Here is a 23,969-nt window from a genome sequence, read left to right on the forward strand (position 1 = left end):
ATGGTATCATGTACCCAGAAAAAATTATTACGTTTGATTAATGTTCATGTTAAAGGTTAAATAACTGTTAATAGTTATCCTCCCTATCCGTGTGGAAGTGGTAAGTTTTTGGCTATTTAAGTTTAAAGGAAATAACTTGAAGGCTACCGTTTAGGTCGCTAGATCTCTAGTTTGCGAGTTAGCATGTGTCTCAAGACCCTGCAGTTGCGCAATATGTTGTAAATAAAAAGAGTATAAATGTGACTATAGTCGTGTTTTGTCATGTCTACAGGGCTCTAATAATGCTTTGTTCATTTTAATCTGAAAAAAATAATTTGTCTATATGTGGTTTCTTAAGTTTTAATTATTTGTTTTATTATTATTATATTTATTTATTACTGATTGATTGATTTTCTTTATTCTTGATCTTATTTTGTGTAGAAAACTAAAAAGTAAGATATTTGAGAACAGTGGAATGTTTTAATCAGAGCTTTTCTTGTACAAAATCGGAACCAAAGCAAAGTTTATTAATTTTTCTGTTTTTAATAAATGCGTTTTTTTGTTTTTTTTTGTTTTTCCAGTGGCCCCCAGGTAAATTGAGTTTGAGACCCCTGCGCTAGAGGAATAACATCACTCTTTTTGGACCAATCATGCGTGTTCCCTGGATGTAAATCCAATTGGGAAAATTTGGGAATGAATGGCAAGGGAGGTTTACAAAAATGGACATCGGTTCGATGCCCTCTGTGAAGCCATCTTCACTACCTGGCATCAAGGATGCCCACAACAATTTTATTTTTACATTTTTATTTATTTTTATTTATATTTATTTACATTTTATTTCTTTTTTTGGGGGTGTTTCAGGGTCAGGTATTTTTTTTTAGCTATTGTATTAAACATTTGATCAGCTGATGAACAAGCCTATTTCAGTTTATTTAATTCATGATTTTTTTTTGTATTTTGAAGCAATACGTATAATTTTACGTGCAATTTTTCGACTGGTGTTAAAATTATGATCGAGAGAGTACCTGGCAATACCGAATGTTTAATTGGTTGGGGTGAAATGCATCCTGACATAAATAAACAAGTCTTCAAAGTTGATACACAATCAGGAATTTACAGTGATTGTACTTGTTTGTATATAGAAATTGCGTTCACTTGCAAACAGATTGAATACAAATCGTTTTGTGTGATAATTGCAAAAATTCACATCCACTCTATGAAGCCATTCCGCACATTAACAGACGACAGACGAACTGCATCCAATGAAATGACTACAAGCCTCCCCATTAGATCAGTGGTATACGGGGGCTTGAAATGAAAGATGACACATTTCATTTCAGTGAAGGTATAATTGGGCTGAGAAAACACCCTTTTTTTTTTTTTTATTTTACAATGAGCGATTTTGAATAATGAAGTGTTACCTGTCATTTAAAAAAAAAGAATAATCAGCTTCTGCAGAGGCAGAGAGGAAGCCAGAGTGAAGAGTGCGGAATAAACAGGGGGCCATAATTGGTCATCAGTCTGGATTTCTGGTGTGTGTGTGTGTGTGTGTGTGTGTGTGTGTGTGTGTGTGTGGTCTTACGGTGCGGTCTGAACAAGCTCCCCTAACATTCATTATTAGCTGATTAAAAAGAATCAGCCTCTCTTATGCTAATAGTTGCATAAAAAAAGGCAGCAGTGCAGGGTTGAGTCTCCTTCAGCATGCTTAATTAAAGCCACATTACTTATTCATATAAATCAGGGGTCTCAAACACGCGGCCCGCGGGCCAATTGTGGCCCGCAGGACACTAGTTTGAGGCCCCCCTGCCTTGATATGAAAGTTTAATGTTAGTGCGGCCCGCGCAAGTTTGATATGGATGCTGTATGGTATCATGTACCCAGAAAAAATTATTACGTTTGATTAATGTTCATGTTAAAGGTTAAATAACTGTTAATAGTTATCCTCCCTATCCGTGTGGAAGTGGTAAGTTTTTGGCTATTTAAGTTTAAAGGAAATAACTTGAAGGCTATCGTTTAGGTCGCTAGCTCTCTAGTTTGCGAGTTAGCATGTGTCTCAAGACCCTACAGTTGCGCAATATGTTGTAAATAAAAAGAGTATAAATGTGACTATAGTCGTGTTTTGTCATGTCTACAGGGCTCTAATAATGCTTTGTTCATTTTAATCTGAAAAAAATAATTTGTCTACCCACCAACTATATGTGGTTTCTTAAGTTTTTATTATTTGCAGTTTTATTATTATTATTATATTTATTTATTACTGATTGATTGATTTTCTTTATTCTTGATTTGTTTATTTATTTTTCATCTTATTTTGTGTAGAAAAATAAAAATTAAGATATTTGAGAACAGTGGAATGTTTTATCAGAGCTTTTCTTGTAGAAAATCGAAACCAAAGCAAAGTTTATTAACATTTTTCTGTTTTTAATAATTATAATGTATAATGTTTTTAATATAATAATATTTTTTTTTTTGGGAAAACCTGATGCGGCCCAGTCTCGCCCAGACCCTAGCTCCAGTGGCCCCCAGGTAAATTGAGTTTGAGACCCCTGATCTAAATAAACTGAAAGTCAATATAAGTGGTATTGAGTAGTCATTGAAATAAGAACACGTATAAAGAAGTCTGTTATGTGATATTTATGACTTTTCATCGACTATACAGACTTAGTCTAATAAAGTACCATTTTTTTAAGGAAGAACTGTGCAGAAGGAGCTTATATGAAGTGAAGGCAATACACAAACAGCATTTGCACACCGTGCTGTTTTTCCCATACTTTCATATACTTTCTCCAAGTCGACATGTTTTTATCAAAGCCGGTGTGTTTTGTTGTAAAGTGGCTTCCCAGTTTGTAAACTTAGACAACTGCGACTCAGTGTAAACATCACATTTCAGTGGTGACGGATACCTTTCAAACGTTTTCTGAACACTCTTGCAGCAGCAGTTTCATAAATACATTTAAAAAAACATACATAGATCATATTATTTACTCCAGTGCGAGACTTATATTCAAAGATTGTCTATATACCAGGAGCAATGTCTCGGCTGATGACGTCAATATTGCAAAGTTGTGAGTGTTTTATTTAGTTTTTGTGAGTGTAAACACAATAGACATGTGGGATAGGGAGCTCCTAGAACAAATTTGGGGGATATTTGGGGAAAAAAACTTTACTAATTCAATATTTTAATATAGCATAATGTACATGATCAGGCCTCAAAACCTGCAGCGAAGTGAACACAAGTAAATATATGATCCTGGGCAAACAATGACAATTAAAGAGAGCGGGGGAGCTGGAGTGTTATTAGAGTTAATAATAACAACAACAACAATTATTATTATTATTATTAATATTAATAATAATATTATTATTATTATTATTATTAATTGTTGGAGTAATATAATAATAATAATAAATATTATTATTATTATTATTATCAACAACAATTATTTTTAGTTATTATTATTAATAATAATACATTAATAAAATAATAATAGTAAATTAAGTAATAATTATTATAATTATTAATAATTATAATGTGGGCCTACATGTATAATACAGGTATAATAATTCATATTTTCTGATAATACTTAAAAACAATAATTATTTTTTAGTTCTTATTATTAATAATAATTCATTAATAAAATAATTGTAAATAAAGTAATCATTATTATAATTATTAATAATTATAATATGGGCCTACATGTATAATACAAGTATAATAATTCATATTTTCTGATAATAATAAAAAATAATAATTATTATTATTATTAATTATTATTTGGTTCTTATTATTAATAGTAATACATTAATAAAATAATAGTAGTAAATAAAGTAATCATTATTATAATTATTAATAATTATAATATGGGCCTACATGTATAATACAAGTATAATAATTCATATTTTCTGCTAATCATTATTATAATTATTAATAATTATAATATGGGCCTACATGTTTAATACAGGTATAATAATTCATATTTTCTGATAATAATTAAAAATAATAATTATTATGTTTTTTTGTTCTTATTATTATTAATAGTAATACATTAATAAAATAATAGTAGTAAATAAAGTAATCATTATTATAATTATTAATAATTATAATATGGGCCTACATGTATAATACAAGTATAATAATTCATATTTTCTGATGATTACAAATAAGAATAAAAATAATCATAATAATAATAACATTATATGTATTATATGTTATTAGAGCTGAATCTCATCGATGTCACAAATAGCAAATGTTGATCTGAAATCAGAATAATGTCAACGTCAAAGTATGCAGAAGGGTTTGGAAGGGGAGTATAATATATTAAGAGTGTCAAAAAACGCACACTTCTGTCTGAATTACTCAATACATATTAACATAAATATGAATATAACCTTCATGATATTATTACGCAAGCAATTTGACTGATAAATTAATGGATATTTTGCATTAGGGCATTATTGACACACACCATTCCCATACTATCGCGGGCCATATAAAATGAAGTGGATGGATGCCATATATGGCCCCTGAGCTTTGAGTTTGACACCTGCCGTCGAGTGTAGAAGGGTCAGAGTTTGTTCTCCTTTCGCTGTTTTTTCCCTCCTCCTCCTCCTCCTCCTCCTCCTCCTCCTCCTCCTCCTCCTCCCCCAGTTTCCATCGTTAACGCCTGCCTCATTACAGGTGTTAATTACAGATATATTATACTACTTATTGCTGGCAATTGGCTAGTGTCTTGTTCTTTAAATGACTGCATCAGCTTTCTTTCACTGTGCAACTAAATTTGTCATGTACTGTACAATACAGGTTGATCACATGTGTGTGGAGATGATATTTTTGCACCAGAATGATGCAAGAATATGCAAGTGTACATGGTGAAAAATGAAAACTATACTGTATGTACGTATTATGTGCAGATAGGGTTAAAGCTTCAGAGCCATTACACCACTACTGTTCAGATGGGTGAGTGGGTGGCCTGAGTACAGTCCACACTGAGACACCCACTGTGCATGTGCAAATGTATACAATGCTCTTACTTCTTTATTTGCACTGTTACTATACGTTGCTATGGAATGAACAGAGCGTGATGGTATGAATTTGCATATTTAACTTTCATTCATTCATTCATTTTCTACCGCTTTTTCCTCACGAGGGTCGCGGGGGGTGCTGGAGCCTATCCCAACTGTCTTTTGGCGTTTTTGGAATGTGGGAGGAAACCGGAGTACCCGGAGAAAACCCACGCAAGCACGGGGAGAACATGCAAACTCCACACAGAGATGGCCGAGGGTGGAATTGAACCCTGGTCTCCTAGCTGTGAGGTCTGCGCGCTAGCCACCCGGCTGCCTTGCAGCCCTGGTTCAGTATATTTTTCATCAAAATAGTAGTCATGCCAGAATGTTGTGTTGCTGCTGGATGTTCACAGTATCCGAGTGATACTGTCGTGGGGGTGCTGGAGCCTATCCCAGCTGTCTCCGGGCGAGAGGCGGGGTACACCCTGGACTGGTCGCCAGCCAATCACAGGGCACATATAGACAAACAACCATTCACACTCACATTCATACCTATGGACAATTTGGAGTCGCTAATTAACCTAGCATGTTTTTGGAATGTGGGAAGAAACCGGAGTACCCGGAGAAAACCCACGCATGCACGGGGGGAACATGCAAACTCCACACAGATATGTCCGAGGGTGGAATTGAACCCTGGTCTCCTAGCTGTGAGGTCTGCGCGCTAACCACTCGACCGCCGTGCCGCCCATATTTAACTTAACAGTTTAAATATATACTGTTGGATGTGCTTCTGGTATACACATCAGGTAAAGAATAGAACATGAAACATATATAGGATTAGAGTGAAGGTGACTCCCTCCCCCACGGGATGGGGATGCCCGTCCCCAGTCAGCCTAAAGAGGGTGCTGTGGCCTTAACGTTTAATGAGCAATCACAGACATTTTCACAGCCGTGGTGATATTCACACTTTCTCAGACGCTGGGCTGCTGCTGCTGGTGATGGTGGTGGTGGTGGTGGTGGTGGTGGTGGTGCAGAAGGGCCGAGAATAGCGCATGCTGTGTGTGGTAATAACAGTTTGACATGGGGATGTGAGACAGTGTGAATGACAGTGGAATATACATGACATATCCCAATTTAACTTATTTCAGTGTGCCAGAAGGAAGTTGGGGCAGCGTTTTCCTGTGACTGCGGGCCAAGTGTCTATTCCTGCAATGTCTTATTGTTAGTTGAGTGTTTGTTAATAAGGCTTGCTATATCAGAGAAGACAACTTTAACATAATAAACACAAAATAAAGAAAACAATATCAGCGATTGAAACTACTGTACCGATTCCATTGCTGTCTGTGCTAGTAACCATCCACTCAACGGGGAGTCAAACCTTGTGGATAGCCGGTGTGACCCATTTAATGGCCGCATTATTAAAACGGTCCTATAATAGATGTTTATATTACATCTGAACATGTTGCTAAAAGACAGATTCACGATAACCTTTTGTTTAATAGTTTTTCCCATTTGAGGGTGTTTTATGTTAATAAAACACCATAATATAGCTATAAAAATAAAATAAATAAAATAAAAAATAAAATATAAAATACCATTATATAGCTGCCCAAGTGGCAATGTAGTTTTGAATTGGTTTTGTAACCAAATTGATTTGAATTAAATTATTACTGCGTAACAAAAGCTGCACAGCGGACGAGTGGTTGGCGTGCAGGCCTCACAGTCAGGAGACCCAAGTTCAATTCCACCCTCGGCCTCGTGGGTTTTCTTCGGGTACTCCGGTTTCCTCCCACATTCCAAAAACATGCTAGGTTAATTAGCGACTCCAAATTGTCCATAGGTATGAATGTGAGTGTGAATGGTTGTTTGTCTATATGTGCCCTGTGATTGGCTGGCGACCAGTCCAGGGTGTACCCCGCCTCTCGCCCGAAGACAGCTGGGATGGGCTCCAGCACCCCCCGCGACCCTCGTGAGGAAAAAGCGGTAGAAAATGAATGAATGAATGTATTGCGTAACAAAAGCTGCACAGTTCTCGAGTGGTTGGCGTGCAGGCCTCACAGTCAGGAGACCCAAGTTCAATTCCACCCTCGGCGATCTCTGTGTGGAGTTTGTATGTTCTCCCCGTGCATGCGTGGGTTTTTTTTTCGGGTACTCCGGTTTCCTCCCACATTCCAAAAACTCCAAATTGCCCATAGGTATGAATGTGAGTGTGAATGGTTGTTTGTCTATATGTGCCCTGTGATTGGCTGGCCACCAGTCCAGAGTGTACACCGCCTCTCGCCCGAGAGCAGCTGGGATAGGCTCCAGCACTCCAAGCGGTAGAAAATTGCGTAACAAGACTGAATTGAAACGTTGATAATTATGCCTCAAAGTTTATTGAATTATATTGTATATTGTCCAGCTGCTAAGGGTGCACCACATGGATCTCCATTAGATACATGTATTTTTGTATTCTTAGGTGCTTTTTTTGGTGTGTGGAGGAGAACTGTACTTTAGTACAGTACAGTACTTTAGTAGAACTGTACTGTACGTGATTTTTTGGCAATTTGGCAATTCCAGTAAAATTCAAATTCAACTTTAAATTTAACTTTCAAATTTATTGAATTTTGTGTATCGCTGCATCCAAAATGACGATGTACCGTAAACCTCGGATATATTGGACTCGGATATATCGGAAATTCGCTCACAACGGACAGATAAAAAAGAACCAATTTTTCTGTAATGCATTTCCAATAAAAATTCATTGCATATATCGGATTTTTTATAACGGATTTCGCCTATTTCGGACAAAATCTCCAGTCCCGTTCCAATGCATTTCCATTAAATTTCCCTCGCATATATCGGATGGCCGCATCGTGGCGCTCCGATTCGCCGAATCGTGACAGGCCGCTATACGACGTCATTTGCAGCGTTTGCAGCGTTGCCTGCGCGTCCAGGTACATTGGAAACATAGTCAAGGAAGTGCCTTTTTATAACGGATAAAATCCGATTTACGCATATACCGGATATAAATCCGATATATGCGTAAAACGGACATTTTCCGGTATACGCATATAACGGATTTCGCTTATATCGGACAAAACCAGTGGGAACAATTGAATCCGATATATCCGAGATTTACTGTATTGTGATCTACTAATCGCCCGTCCACAAGGCTACACTAGTTGTGTGGATGCTGCCGACTTCTCCTCCACCTGCCAAGACAGACTGCAGGACTGCTCACTCCGTTCATGCCGTTGTTCGGTAGAAAAAAACACGCTAAGGGTGCGGAAACCAATGCACTTTGTGCTTGCTTGGAGGCGGCTGACGAGGAAAACAGATTAATTATCAAGTTAATTTTTATTTATTGTGCGATTAATAATGAATTTATTATCATCCCAGGCCTGTGCTCGCAACAAACGTGAAATCTCGTCATGTTTGAATCCTGTGACAGCCCCTAGTAATGAGTTAGGGGTCACAGTGATAAATGCCATTTAGTGCAGGCAGTTTACAAATTGTTAAGTGGGAGACTACTGTTTTAAACACTTGGGACACCTTTGAAGTGAGCGAGTGGCGTTTTTTTTTTTGTGTGTGTTAAACCCCACGTCTACTTAAAAGTGAAACAAATGTCTGTACCGTCACAAAATTAATTATCACTCAAATGTCTGCATCGGTTACTGGCGTCACTCCAAAAGATTTCCCGGTGCACGGGACGTAGTCGTACGACATCCCGTCTCATTACAGAAGAATATAATTGAGCATGTGGTTCCATCCTGTCGATTTGTCGCCCCGTTATTAAAACAAGGCCAACATCCCAATTACTAGAGTTTTAGCTTTATCTTCAAAGACGAATCCTGTTATCAGATTGTATTTCCTATGACACACACACACACACACACACACACACACTTGAGGCTAATAGTAACTCCTGATTGTAAACTTTGCCAGCATGTTTTATGGCACACAGGCCCGATCAGAGCTGTGTCAAAAAAAAAAATGCCTGTGCTCTGTATCCATCTGTACGAGGGTCAAAGGGCAATGCAACAGGAAGTGGCTAAGTGGCCTATGAAGCAGTTGGGCACAAGTCTGAGCAGGCGGCATCGCTTAATGAAACACATCCAACTGCAGGTGACGACTAGGGGCTACCACAAAACAAAACAAAAAAAACACATAAAAGAATCGTTTATACGTTTGTTGTGAATTACCAAGAGAGTGAGCGGCGGTGGTTTTGGAGCTGAAGAAGCGTCCGAGTCCAAGATCTCCTAACTTCACTACTCCTGTAGCTGTGATGAATACGTTGGCTGGCTTGATATCTACAAAAAAAAAAAAAAACCATTCAGTCAGTTTGTCGGGACTTTAACATGTTTTTTTTTCTCAATTTGGCGGTTCTGCAAATATATGATGCAAAGCTTCAGAGTAATGTCAACGTGACCCTCATCGTCCTTTGATATTTAACGTTTTGTGTAAAATTGTTAAGCAACGTTTGAATGGGCGCGCTCTCTTAAGTGGTCGTTAAAGCTCAGAGTTCCAGGTTCATTAGTGTCTCTGTGCACTAATCAGAGACAGTCCAACGGAAGTGTATATCACCTGTGTGTATGTGTGTGTATGTGTGTGTGTGTTTCAACAACTTCATTTGACTGTGCGCTATTGAAAGCACGTGGCGCCATTAACACTGTGTTCTCTGGTCTCTGTTTTGTTGCAACAAGCAACAGTTAAAACAGTCACGCACACCGTGACATATAAAAGAAAAAAAACATCATTTGTATTGAACACTGTTCTTATTTATTGACCCAAGTCTGATCTTGAATTACATTGTGAATTAATTGTGCTCTGTAAATACACTTGTTTATTTATTTCAGGGGTGTCCAAAGTCCAGTTTGTTTGGTTTGTTTGTTTTTTTAGTTCATAGTTCGAAGAAACGCAAAGCCAGTATCCACCGGTACGAGCCTGAACTGAGTTCACCACACAAAATATATACACCAATTTTACCTTCATGCATTCACACATAGTATCAGTATTTGAGAACAAATATGAAGTATGAAGAAAAACGGTGAAAATACTAAATACTGGGGAAAATACTGGGACTATAATGTTAGAAAGTGTGTTCAAGGACTGTCAAACAAAGTGGGTTAAAACGCTTTGCATTCATCATGCAAAAAAATGTGGGATTTCTGACTGGATATTATTTTTGGAATAAAATAATGACGCATATTTTCAAAATATTTATTACTTTACATACCACAAAAATTCAAAATTACTTATTATAGGTGAAAACATATTTTTAACTGTGATTAAATGTGATTAAGTATGAATTACCTATGGAGAAAATGCAATTATGGCATTTTAACCGATTGAAAAATGACCCATATTTCCAAAATATTTATTACTTTACATACCACAAAAAATCAAAATGACTTATTATAGGTGAAAACATATTTTTACCTGTAATTAAATGTGATTAATTATGAATTACCTATGGAGAAAATGTGATTATGGCATTTTAACCGATTAAATACATGTATATAAAGTTTTTTTTTGCCATTTAACTAAAAAAATGACCCATATTTCCAAAATATTTATTACTTTACATACCACAAAAATTCCAAATGACTTATTATAGGTGAAAATATATTTCTACCTGCGATTAAATGTGATTAATTATGAATTACCTATGAAGAAAATGCGATTATGGCATTCTAACCGATTGAATAAATGTATATAAAGGTTTTTTTTGCCATTTAATTAAAAAAAATGACCCATATTTCCAAAATATTTATTACTTTACATACCACAAAAATTCCAAATGACTTATTAGAGGTGAAAACATATTTCTACCTGTGATTAAATGTGATTAATTATGATTTACCTATGGAGAAAATGCGATTATGGCATTTTAACCGATTGAATAAATGTATATAAAGGTTTTTTTTTCATTTAACTAAAAAAATGACCCATATTTCCAGAATATTTATTACTTTACATACCACAAAAATTCCAAATGACTTATTATAAGTGAAAATATATTTCTACCTGTGATTAAATGTGATTAATTTTTAATTACCTATGGAGAAAATGCAATTATGGCATTTTAACCGATTGAATAAATGTATATAAAGTTTTTTTTTTTGCTATTTAACTAAAAAAATGACCCATATTTCCAAAATATTTATTATATTACATACCACAAAAATTCCAAATGACTTATTATAGGTGAAAACATATTTCTACCTGTGATTAAATGTGATTAATTATGAATTACCTATGGAGAAAATGCGATTATGGCATTTTAGGTTTTTTTTTGCTATTTAACTAAATAAAAACATACAGTGGCCCCCATATCTTTTGGTTTTCAGTATGTGGCCTGCTGTGGAAAATGTTTGGACACCCTTGAATTATTTAAATGTGCATAAAAATGTTTTAAATTCATACTAACAATGATATGAAACAATGTGTTTACCTCTGTGCATGACTCTCCGGGAGTGCATGTGCTCCAGCGCACTGCAAAGCTGGACAAAGTACTTCCACACGGTTCTTTCGGGGATAAGCCTCCTTTGCTTCTTAAAGTGCTGCAAGACAAATGGACACACACACACACACACACACCAAGAAAACTAAATTATACCACAGAAGAAGGTTCACTTTTTCACAGATTTTAGCAAGAATAAAAAAGTTTAATATGGCACGCAAAACATTTTAAAGACGGTCCCAAAGTGTTGAGTTCAGTGTATGCCCGTACAGGATGCATTCCCCGTTCTCAGTTCCCCAACTCTGCGGCTCTATGTTTAATGGAACCCAGACAGATTTCCTCTGGTTCGGTACCTTGTCTAAACCAAGCCTCGTCTCATTTTCTCTATGGCCTTCAATAGAAAGCACATGGACTCCCAGGAACAAAGAAAGAAAATGTGTTGTACCTTCCTAAAGTCTCCCCCATCTGGCATGCAGCTCTTTTGGGTTAGTATTGCCTTCCGTGGTACACTGATTCAGTTTTTTTTTTTTTTGGTTTATTTTTGAGGCAGGGCTAGTCCAGCTCATCAAACATATGGTCTTTCATTTAAAAGCAAAATCACATAAACAAAACCGAATTTATGTCGTTCTCAAACAGCAATCGATGAATGATTTCATTCACGTCTTTGTATTTAAGATTAAGATATGCCTTTATTCGTCCCTCAGTGGGGGAATTTGTATTGCACAGCAGCAAGAGTACAGAGTCAGTTAAGCAGTACAAAATACACAATATAGAAAAAAAACAATATAAACAACCCAAGTATTAACAAAATCAACAGTTTTTCCCAGAGTTTTATATAAAATACAGTATGTAGATAATATGAAACGAGATGAGATATACAGTAAACCTCGGATATATCGGACTCGGATATATCGGAAATTCGCTCACAACGGACAGATAAAAAAAGAACCGATTTTTCTGTAATGCATTTCCAATAAAAATTCATTGCATATATCGGATTTTTTAATAACGGATTTCGCCTATTTCGGACAAAATCTCCAGTCCCGTTCCAATGCATACCATTAAATTTCCCTCACATATATCGGATGGCCGCATTGTTATGCTAATCTTGTTGATGTCACTGGCTATTGTCTTTCTCCTGGCTCCAGATTTAGGACAAATATAAAAGTGAGTGACGTCAATAATACTAGCACAGCAGTGAATGAGATCTTAACCTCACTATTGGAAATAACGTAGGCCTGACGGGCGTAACAGGGCCTAGCTTAATTAACAATTTGTTATGCTCAGAGTCCAATAAAGTTAAATTCTCATTACCTTACGTCTCTTTTCATTGCCCAGTCCAGGTACATTGGAAACATAGTCAAGGAAGTGCCTTTTTATAACGGATAAAATCCGATTTACGCATATACCGGATATAAATCCGATATATGCGTAAAATGGACATTTTCCGGTATACACATATAACGGATTTCGCTTGTATCGGACAAAACCAGTGGGAACAATTGAATCCGATATATCCAAGGTTTACTGTATGACCAGTCTATACACTGAGATCTTGTTAGAGAGTTAATATGAGGCATTATGGAAATACTTCACATAGAACTTAGTATATTGCATTTAGAGCCCTTAATATTTGATTTATGTAATGAATTGTGGCCATTATAATTAAGGATATGCATGAAACAATTACATTTCATGAATTGTGCCATAAGAAGGGAAACCTTATGCTAGCCAAATATAGCGGGTTTTAGTTAGGCCTAATAAGAGTATTCCTTAAAATGACACATAATGACTCAATGTTGCCTCTTGAGGATTAAGGTGGTATTACAGGATTTAATTGGTCTCAGCTTGTTCTGGCACTTGACTTATTGAAATGCATGACAAATTGTATTCATCTATTGTGCAAGTGACAGCACAATAGATAAATACCAAGAAATAATAAGTTAAGTGGGGACTACTTGGTGGATAGGCCAAGTGAATCAATACAACAACAAAAAAATGAAGATTATGATAGAGATAGATGGAAAAGAGAAAAGGATAAACCTTGGCCTATATCCAAACAAAGCCTCAGTAAGAAGCCATTCTTCCCCTTGCCCTCCCATTTCCATATCAGAGGACCGTTTGATGTCAATGGGGGTGCACATAGATGCCCACCACCACCACCACCCTCTTCTTCATGCCTTTAACTGCAAACACTGCACATGCAATATTCTGTAAGTGCATGCAAATGTAAGGGGGCCATTTGATTTCATTTGAATTCTGAGAGTAATGGAGAATTAGGAAAGGAAGGAGACAGCCTGGATGACTACAAATCAAAAAGAATAACAAAATAGTCAATGCATGCATTGAGTGGGATTGTGTTTGACATAACACTATATCAATATGTTAACCATTGTAGGCTTTTAAAACCAGTACGCTACTGTTACATTAGGAAAACTACTCATTTAAAATGTGAAGGTCAGCAGTAGGTGTGATTGTTTATAATGGTGTGCCTGGAATGAAAGCTTTCTTTCCTGCGGATGCCACGGTGTATGTTAGTAACGTAAATTCCGGACTATAAGCCGCTACTTTTTTCCCAAAAACTTTCAACCCTGCGGCTTATTCAGTGATGCGGCCAATTTATGTAATTTTTCTAACGGCCGCCAGGGGCTCTCGAGTAGAAAAGGTAAGATTAAGACCGGTGGAATATATATGTCGAGGAAGACTGCAACTTCTTGTCTTGTGCATAAATTAAATTAGCGTTGAACATACCCTCATCATGGAAAATGCAAAAAGAAAAGGCATATGACGCAGCTTTCAAGCTAAAAGCAATTGAGCTGTCCGATAAAGAAGGAAACAGAGCTGCTAAACTCATCACTCATCGACTTAACACTCAACCAATACGAGTTTAAAAAAAATAGATTTCAACTTTGCATTTCCGATAAAGAAGTAAACAGAGCTGCTAAACTCATCACTCATCGACTTAACACTCAACCAATATGAGTTTTAAAAAAATTTGATTTCAACTTTGCATTTCCGATAAAGAAGGAAACAGAGCTGCTAAACTCATCACTCATCGACTTAACACTCAACCAATATGAGTTTTAAAAAAAATAGATTTCAACTTTGCATTTCCGATAACGAAGGAAACAGAGCTGCTAAACTCATCACTCATCGACTTAACACTCAACCAATATGAGTTTAAAAAAAATTTGATTTCAACTTTGCATTTCCGATAAAGAAGGAAACAGAGCTGCTAAACTCATCACTCATCGACTTAACACTCAACCAATATGAGTTTTAAAAAAAATAGATTTCAACTTTGCATTTCCGATAACGAAGGAAACAGAGCTGCTAAACTCATCACTCATCGACTTAACACTCAACCAATACAAGTTAAAAAAAATAGATTTCAACTTTGCATTTCCGATAAAGAAGGAACACATAAACTTGGCATAAACAAATCGATGTTGAGATGAAGACGGCTTACCGTGATTTTTACCAGCATGTTGTTACCATGTTGCTACCGTTTTAGTGCCGCGTTACACAGGCACCGTTTGTGAAGAAAGTTATATTATTATTATTGTTAAGTTATATTATTAAAACTTTGAAAATTCTCTCTGTGTACCGTCTTTCTTTGTAAATATGTTTACATGTTTTAATGTGGGCACATGCGGCTTATATACAGGTGCGGCTTGTGTATGTACAACATCGGTTTTCCTCTAAAAAATGTAGTGAGTGAGGCTTATAATCAGGTGCGCTCTATAGTCCGGAAATTACGGTAAATAGGATCGATGAACGATCATAGGGTATCTTGGTTGAGAGGGCAAAGTCTTTGCTAAAGAGTGCTGAAGGACACTGTGTGTGTGTGTGTGTGTGTGTGCAATCATTCAGCCTGCCATGTTCACTCTCTTGTACAGCTAATCCTTGCCTCTCCTAATTTGCTGTGTTGAACTGTACGGATGTGAAGTTGCTGAGTATGACCGCAAACAGCTTGTCTCGCTGTGTTGATACAACGCAGCATCATTTATGCATGGGAGAAGACCAGGCTTTACACACGCACACCATTAATTTGCCATACTGGCGTGCATCTTAAAACAGAAGGGATCGGTGCAACTTTGCCCTGGTTTTCATTTAATTTTTTCGACAAAAATCAAATCCCTATAGATTCACTCTTACACTCGTGTTACTCTATAGAGTAATGAGAGATAAATAAAACATTTAAGACATAAATAAGACATAATATAGACTCACAAGTTAGCACTGGGAGAGTTTAATGTTGTTGCTATATTTTTACTTCCTGTACTTCCTGGGTTCATGTTATTGTGCTGGTGGTGTGTCGCTGTAAATGTGATCCGGTGTTATGTGGCCCGAGTGGCGGGCAGACAGGACGCGACGTCAAGGGTTCAGAGTCGAATTGGAGTTTGGTGTGGGTTACAGCCGCAACACTAGTCCACGTTAGGGTTTACTTTGGTGTCGGTTGTAAGATAATTCAAACCTGCAATAAAAGCCTGTTGTTGCGGCAATCAAATCATACCTAGTGACTAGTGTAGGATACTATATATCATTTCAGCATTTAGGAACGAGTTCATTTACATTTTTATGCTTGAAAATGCTTCATTTAGGCCAGGTGTCTGTTGTAAGATAATTCAAACCTGCAATAAAAGCCTGTTGTTGTGGCAATCAAATCATACCTAGTGACTGGTGTAGGATACTATATATCATTTCAACATTTAGGAATGAGTTCATTTACATTTTTATGCTTGAAAATGCTTAATTTAGGTCAGGTGTCTGCTGTAAGATAATTCAACCCTGCAATAAAAGCCTGTTGTTGTGGCAATCAAATCACACCTAGTGACTGGTGTAGGATACTATATATCATTTCAACATTTAGGAATGAGTTCATTTATATTTTGATGCTTGAAAATGCTTCATTTAGGCCAGGTGTCTGTTGTAAGATAATTCAAACCTGCAATAAAAGCCTGTTGTTGCGGCAATCAAATCATACCTAGTGACTAGTGTAGGATACTATATATCATTTCAACATTTAGGAATGAGTTCATTTATATTTTTATGCTTGAAAATGCTTCATTTAGGCCAGGTGTCTGTTGTAAGATAATTCAAACCTGCAATAAAAGCCCGTTGTTGTGGCGATCAAATCATACCTAGTGACTAATGTAGGATACTCTGTATAATTTCAACATTTAGGAATGAGTTCATTTATATTTTTATGCTTGAAAATGCTTCATTTAGGCCAGGTGTCTGTTGCAAGATAATTCAAACCTGCATTAAAAGCTCTTGTTGTGGCGATCAAATCATACCTAGTGACTGGTGTAGGATACTATATATCATTTCAACATTTAGGTATGAGTTCATTTATATTTTTATGCTTGAAAATGCTTCATTTAAGCCAGGTGTCTGTTGTAAGATAATTCAAACCTGCAATATAAGGCTGTTGTTGTGGCGATCAAATCATACCTAGTGACTAATGTAGGATACTATGTATCATTTCAACATTCAGGAATGAGTTCATTTATATTTTTATGCTTGAAAATGCTTCATTTAAGCCAGGTGTCTGTTGTAAGATAATTCAAACCTGCAATATAAGGCTGTTGTTGTGGCGATCAAATCATACCTAGTGACTAATGTAGGATACTATATATCATTTCAACATTTAGGAATGTCTCACATAAGAATTGTGGATAATAGGCAGCTTTCACATAGTCTGTGTGTATATTTTTTTCCTCAACTAAGTATTTTATTGCCCAAAAATAATCATTTTATTCTTTTCAACTTGCTTTATTCTACTCGGGGCAGCTGTCCACACAGCCTATTTAGATTAAAGACAATTTCAGGGGGTCCTATAATATTTGGTTTTTGGTTGCATTACGGAATTTATGATTCACTTTGACTCACCGTCCAGGTAGCCAAAATCCAGTGTTTCCACAAACCACAGACCTCCTGCCTCCATTCCTTCAGTTATACAAGGCCACATGTCTGGCTTGCCGCTTCCAAGCCAACATTCCTTTCGAGACCCAATAGGGAGGCGATATGGTGTCGAACACGTATTTTTTGAGTTTATCCTTTGAGGTTGACAGATTTGATGAAAAACATTCATTTATTTGACATTGTATTAACCTTCGTCTTGTGTTAGCTTTCTGGTATCATTCATTCATTTTCTACCGCTTTTTCCTCATGAGGATCGCGGGGGGTGCTGGAGCCTATCCCAGCTGTCTTCATGCGAGAGGCAGGGTACACCCTGGACTGGTGGCCAGCCAATCACAGCGCACATATAGACAAACAACCATTCACACTCACATTCATACCTATGGACAATTTGGAGTCTCCAATTAACCTAGCATGTTTTTGGAATGTGAGAGTGGAAACCGGAGTACCCGGAGAAAACCCACGCATGCACAGGGAGAACATGCAAACTCCACACAGAGATGGCTGAGGGTGGGATTGAACCCTGGTCTCCTAGCTGTGAGGTCTGCGTGCTAACCACTAGACCGCCGTGCCACCTTCTGGTATCATCTCTTATGTTAACGGGTCGGTTTTGACTTGTGTATTAAATCAGCTATAAAATACACTAAAAACAATAAGTTACCATCAAATTTGCTTCTCATGTCTTGGTTACCTTCTTAGGCTTCCTCATCCATGAAAATGTTGGTTTTAATACTTCTGGTGTGGGCATGTAGGCCTTTTTTTGTCACTATACCGCTCGATTTCAATTTCCAAAAATGGTAATATGAACTTCAAAATAATCATATTAATAAATTGAAGGTTCTTTTGTTACCTGGCTATTACTAAGGGATATGGAACATACCTCTTAAATCAATTAGTTTTATTTATTTTCTCATTTTAGTATTAATCACGGGGCGGCACGGCGGTCGTGTGGTTAGCGCGCAGACCTCACAGCTAGGAAACCAGGGTTCAATTCCACCGTCGGCCATCTCTGTGTGGAGTTTGCATGTTCTCCCCACGTGCATGCGTGGGTTTTCTCCGGGTACTCCGGTTTCCTCCCACATTCCAAAAACATGCTAGGTTAATTGGCGACTCCAAATTGTCCATAGGTATGAATGTGAGTGTGAATGGTTGTTTGTCTATATGTGCCCTGTGATTGGCTGGCCACCAGTCCAGGGTGTACCCCGCCTCTCGCCCGAAGACAGCTGGGATAGGCACCCCCCGCGACCCTCGTGAGAAAAAGCGGTAGAAAATGACCGAAATACTATATGCTGACGTCCATAAATTGACCTTCAGGCAGTAAATTGGCCCAGGGCCACACTTTTGACACCCCTGGTTTATAAACTCTTTGTAAATATCCAAAATCCGTATTTAGTTAGGAGCACGTTTTGGTGTAATACGAATACAAAAACATGCTAGGTTAACTGGTGACTCCAAATTGTCCATAGGTATGAATGTGAGTGTGAATGGTTGTTTGTCTATATGTGCCCTGTGATTGGCTGGCCACCAGTCCAGGGTGTACCCCGCCTCTCGCCTGGAGACAGCTGGGATAGGCTCCAGCACCCCCGACACCCTCGTGAGGAAAAAGCGGTAGAAAATGAATGAATGGTTCTTTCTTGGCTGCACGGCGGTCGAGTGGTTAGCACGCAGACCTCACAGCTCGGAGACCAGAGTTCAATTCCACCCTCGGCCATCTCTGTGTGGAGTTTGCATGTTCTCCCCGTGCATGTGTGGGTTTTCTCCGGGTACTCCGGTTTCCTCCCACATTCCAAAAACATGCTAGGTTAATTAGCGACTCCAAATTGTCCATAGGTATGAATATGAGTGTGAATGGTTGTTTGTCTATATGTGCCCTGTGATTGGCTGGCGACAAGTCCAGGGTGTACCCCGCCTCTCGCCCGATATTATTATAACCGGGTCAAAACCGACCCTAACAGTGGTCAGAAGTTCAACAAGACCATTTTAAAATGTAGTCAAAAAAATTTTTTTTTGGTTTTATTTTGTTGAAATAGAGTTTCCTGACAAAGTCAAAAAGCCTTGATGTAATAAACAAATGTTATGTGATTATTTTTTGCATTAAAATGTAACACAAGAGGAAGGTTAAAGTATGTTAAAATGAACGCTACGTGGTCATTGAGAAGTTCCTTTATAATCATGTTGAATCAGCGTCCTGCTGGGAGAAAATATGCTGGGTCTTTTAAGGAAAAGTAAGCGCAAATCAGCTATCTTTTGTCACAAAAATGGAGGCAATAAACTGTATGTAAATGACCTTTTAAATTAAATTTGATGATCGTTCAGCGGCTTGCTGACAAAGAATATTTAAAACCAACTTTCCAACAGAACTCTGAACTCCGTGCCACAAGTTACAGATGGATGGGCTCCTTGTCACGCCGTCAAAACAAAGCCAGTGCAGAGAAACTGAAAATGTGAGTGTTATTCATACTGTAACAATACACCCGTCTGGGAGTTATCCTAGAAGACACACTGTATCCGTGCATTCTGGTTGTTTTTCTCAAAATAAACTCAATTTATCAATCAAATTGTAAGGCCTCGTATTCTGTTTCACGGACAATCTGGGTTCTCTGAGTGTTTTTATGTTCATACCAACTATCCTTGAAATGCTGCTGCTGTGGGAAGTCACTTACCTTGATCATACGTGAGAGGTCTCCAGCATCAGCTAGCTCCAGTACTATGTTTAGCTCATTGTCCTCAATAAAAGACGCATGATACTTTATCACATTTGGATGGTTCAGTTGCTGCGGGAGAAAACAGAAGAAATTGCAACAGAGATATGAACAAAAAGTAGAACACCTCGGACACTTTCCTTGATAATTAAACATTTTGTTAGACGTCGTCATAAGACAAAACATCTCGAGTGGTTAGCATGTAGCTAGGAGACCCGAGTTCAATTCCACCCTCAACCATCTTTGTGTGGAGTTTGTATGTTCTCCTCTGAGTACACCGGTTTCCTCCCACATTCCAAAAACATGCTAGGTTAATTGGCGACTTCAAATTGTCCATAGGTATGTATGTGAGTGTGAATGGTTGTTTGTCTATATGTGCCCTGTGATTGGCTGGTGACCAGTCCAGAGTGTACCTTGGATAGGCTCCAGCACCCCCAACACCGACGTGAGGAAAAAAGGGGTAGAAAATGAATGAATGTTTCTTTCTTGGCTGCACAGCGGTCGAGTGGTTAGCATGCAGGCCTCACAGCTAGAAGACCCGAGTTCAATTCCACCCTCGACCATCTCTGTGTGGAGTTTGTATGTTCTCCTCTGAGTATTCCGGTTTCCTCCCACATTCCAAAAACATGCTAGGTTAATTGGCGACTCCAAATTATCCATAGGTATGAATGTGAGTGTGAATGGTTGTTTGTCTATATGTGCCCTGTGATTGGCTGGCGACCAGTCCAGGGTGTACCTGGGATAGGCTCCAGCACCCCCCGACACCCTCGTGAGGAAAAAGCGGTAGAAACTGAATGAATGAATGGTTCTTTCTTGGCTGCACGGTGATCAAGTGGTTAGCACGCAGGCCTCACAGCTAGGAGACCCTAGTTCAATTCCACCCTCCGCCATCTCTGTGTGGAGTTTGCATGTTCTCCCCGTGCATGCGTGGGTTTTCTCCGGGTACTCCGGTTTCCTCCCACATTCCAAAAACATGCTAGGTTAATTGGCGACTCCAAATTGTCCATAGGTATGAATGTGAGTGTGAATGGTTGTTTGTCTATATGTGCCCTGTGATTGGCTGGCTGCCTAAGCCTTGTGAGGATAAGCGGTCGAAAATGAATGAAGTTTTGAGATTCCACTATTGGATGTGACTGTCCTGCGGATTCAAGTTTAAATTCCTAAAGGTAATAAGTTCAGAACAGCCCCCCTCCCCCATGGACACCAATCAAATAAGCACACAGCAGAACTTTTCCTTTTCACTGGATCAGTCACACTCTCCCGTCCTCAGCATCATAATCAACTGGCATCTCAGATGGAACTTCTCATAAGCTTTCCTTTCCCAACAGTCTCCTCCTCTCTCTGAAGTAATCTGCAAGAGACCGCTTCATTTTTTGGAAAACTGTATCCCATGGGTGGACTCACTGTGTTGTATTCTGGCTGGAACATGTTTGGTTCTGTCCCCCCCCCCATACAGCTTCAAACCCTCCCACAAAGGCTTTGAGAGGGTTTAGTTTCCCTGATATTGCTTGCTTACTGATTTGTTTGATGCTTACACCATGGAAAAGAAAACACAGGCTTTTGTATTGAAAAATAAAACTTTTAATTGATTAATTGATTCATTCAGGAGTTGAACTACACCAGGGGTCTCAAATACGCGGCCCGCGGGCCAAATGTAGCCCGCAGGACACTAGTTTGAGGCCCCTGCCTTGATATGAAAGTTTAATGTTAGTGCTGTATGGTATCATGTACCCAGAAAAAAATATTACGTTTGATTAATGTTCATGTTAAAGGTTAAATAACTGTTAATAGTTATCCTCCCTATCCGTGTGGAAGTGGTAAGTTTTTAGCTATTTAAGTTTAAAGGAAATAACCTGAAGGCTACCGTTTAGGTCGCTAGCTCTCTAGTTTGCGAGTTAGCATGTGTCTCAAGACCCTGCAGTTGCGCAATATGTTGTAAATAAAAAAAAGTATAAATGTGACTATAGTCGTGTTTTGTCATGTCTACAGGGCTCTAATAATGCTTTGTTCATTTTAATCTGAAAAAAAATAATTTGTCTACCCACCAACCATATGTGGTTTCTTAAGTTTTTATTATTTGTCGTTTTATTATTATTATATTTATTTATTACTGATTGATTGATTTTCTTTACTCTTGATTTGTTTATTTATTTTTCATCTTATTTTGTGCAGAAAAATAAAAATTAAGATATTTGAGAACAGTGGAATGTTTTATCAGAGCTTTTGTTGTAGAAAATCGGAACCAAAGCAGTTTTTAATAAATGCGTTTTTTTGGGGGGGGGGGGGTTTTGGAAAACCTGATGCGACCCAGCCTTGCCCAGACCCAAGTGACATTTGTCTTATGATCCAATCAATTTTGTCTCGTATCTCATTCAACTTCTCGATAAAAAACTGATATGTTGAATGTTGTGGTATTAAGAAATATGTACACTGAGTACTCCTACCCAACACCAAATCTGGCAATACTTCATTTACATAGTACTACAGCATCCTCTCAGGCCAATTCCGTTTGCCCGCGTATCATTCCGTAGACTCTAATGCCCAAACTGTGTTACTGAGAGTCTAACTGTGTAGTAACATGTCTTTGTTGCTCTCAAATCATACCCAAAAGATTACTTTGTAGTTCTTTCCTAACAGTTCCACCACAAGTCTTATTTACTGATCACAGCTGCAAAATAAACCATCACGGGCAAACCAACCACAATCTTGGCACTGACTATGGAAACTTATGGCCCACCCTGTATATTATAAAAGTGCATTGTGTTAACATTATGGGATGTCTGGAAATAATTCATTGGATCTACACTGTTTCCTATGGGGAAAAAAAATCATCCAATTCGATTTTCCCTTTGGAATGGATACCATGAAAACTGAGGTTCTACTGTAAAAAAATAATTGAACACATATTATATGAGTTCCGTATTTTATACGTGGAGACCTAACGGAACGGTTTTGTCCTCTAGTGTGACAAAGCTGGGAGACATGTCACAACAACCCCTCGAACTGTGATGACAACGACTCGTGCGAGACACACAAACACACACACACACACACACACACACACAAGCACATACATACACGCCTGACAGACTGACATGGATGGCAGTCAGAAAAACAAGCATCATGGGCTTATCTCGGGATACGATTCCTTCCTGTTGGTTGGTCAATAAGGCGGGCGTAAGATTTTCCGTAGCAAGCAAAAAAAAAAAAAAAAAAGTCTTTCCGTCCAGAATAAATCAAATCAAATCAACTTTATTTGTATAGCACTTTTCCTGCAAAGAAATGCAACACAAAGTGCTTTACAGAATTAAAAACAATTTCCACAATTAAAAGGAAAAAATAATGAAACAAAAGAAAGCCCCTCCTTCCCACCCTCCATACTAGACCCACACACAATCACACAATCACACACAGTATGGAGACATGGCATGGCACTGAGGAACAAGGAAACGCCACCTTTGGGGCCGTCCACACTGGGAGGAGCTGCAGGCCGTGCCATCGGAGGACCAGCACCCGGGCCCCCCGACTCCGATAGACGGGCGGACCCCCACATTAAAGGGAGGAACCCCCAGCCGGCCGTGTCGAAGGGACCCAAGGATGGCACCCCCTCAGCAGACCCGACACAGCCCCCAGTGTGGAGGACCCCCCCCTGAGGAAACACTGGAGTTAAAAGCTGAAGACTAAGAGCATAAAATAGGACTAACAAGATAAAAACATAACACTGGAGTTAAAAGCTGAAGACTAAGAGCATAAAATAGGACTAAAAAGATAAAAACATAACACTGGAGTTAAAAGCTGAAGACCAAGAGCAAAAAAAATATGACTAAAAAGATAAAAACACAACACTGGAGTTAAAAGCTGAAGACCAAGAGCAAAAAATATGACTAAAAAGATAAAAACAAAACACTGGAGTT

General features: G+C 38.1%; 1 protein-coding gene across 2 annotated transcripts in view; it reads right to left on the minus strand.

The window, feature by feature from the left end:
* The window catches only part of nek7 (NIMA-related kinase 7), a 90,652-nt gene that overhangs the window by 21,318 nt on the left and 45,365 nt on the right, over positions 1-23,969 (minus strand). For both annotated transcript variants that reach the window (XM_058072364.1, XM_058072363.1), the window contains 3 exons: positions 20,017-20,127; positions 11,420-11,528; positions 9,168-9,275 (listed from right to left, as the gene is read on the minus strand). In XM_058072364.1, coding sequence (XP_057928347.1) covers positions 9,168-9,275; positions 11,420-11,528; positions 20,017-20,127 — 328 coding nt within the window. The remainder of the gene's footprint in view (positions 1-9,167; positions 9,276-11,419; positions 11,529-20,016; positions 20,128-23,969) is intronic.

This window comes from Doryrhamphus excisus, chromosome 5, assembly GCF_030265055.1.
Source record: "Doryrhamphus excisus isolate RoL2022-K1 chromosome 5, RoL_Dexc_1.0, whole genome shotgun sequence".
Classification (NCBI taxonomy): Eukaryota; Metazoa; Chordata; class Actinopteri; order Syngnathiformes; family Syngnathidae; genus Doryrhamphus; species Doryrhamphus excisus.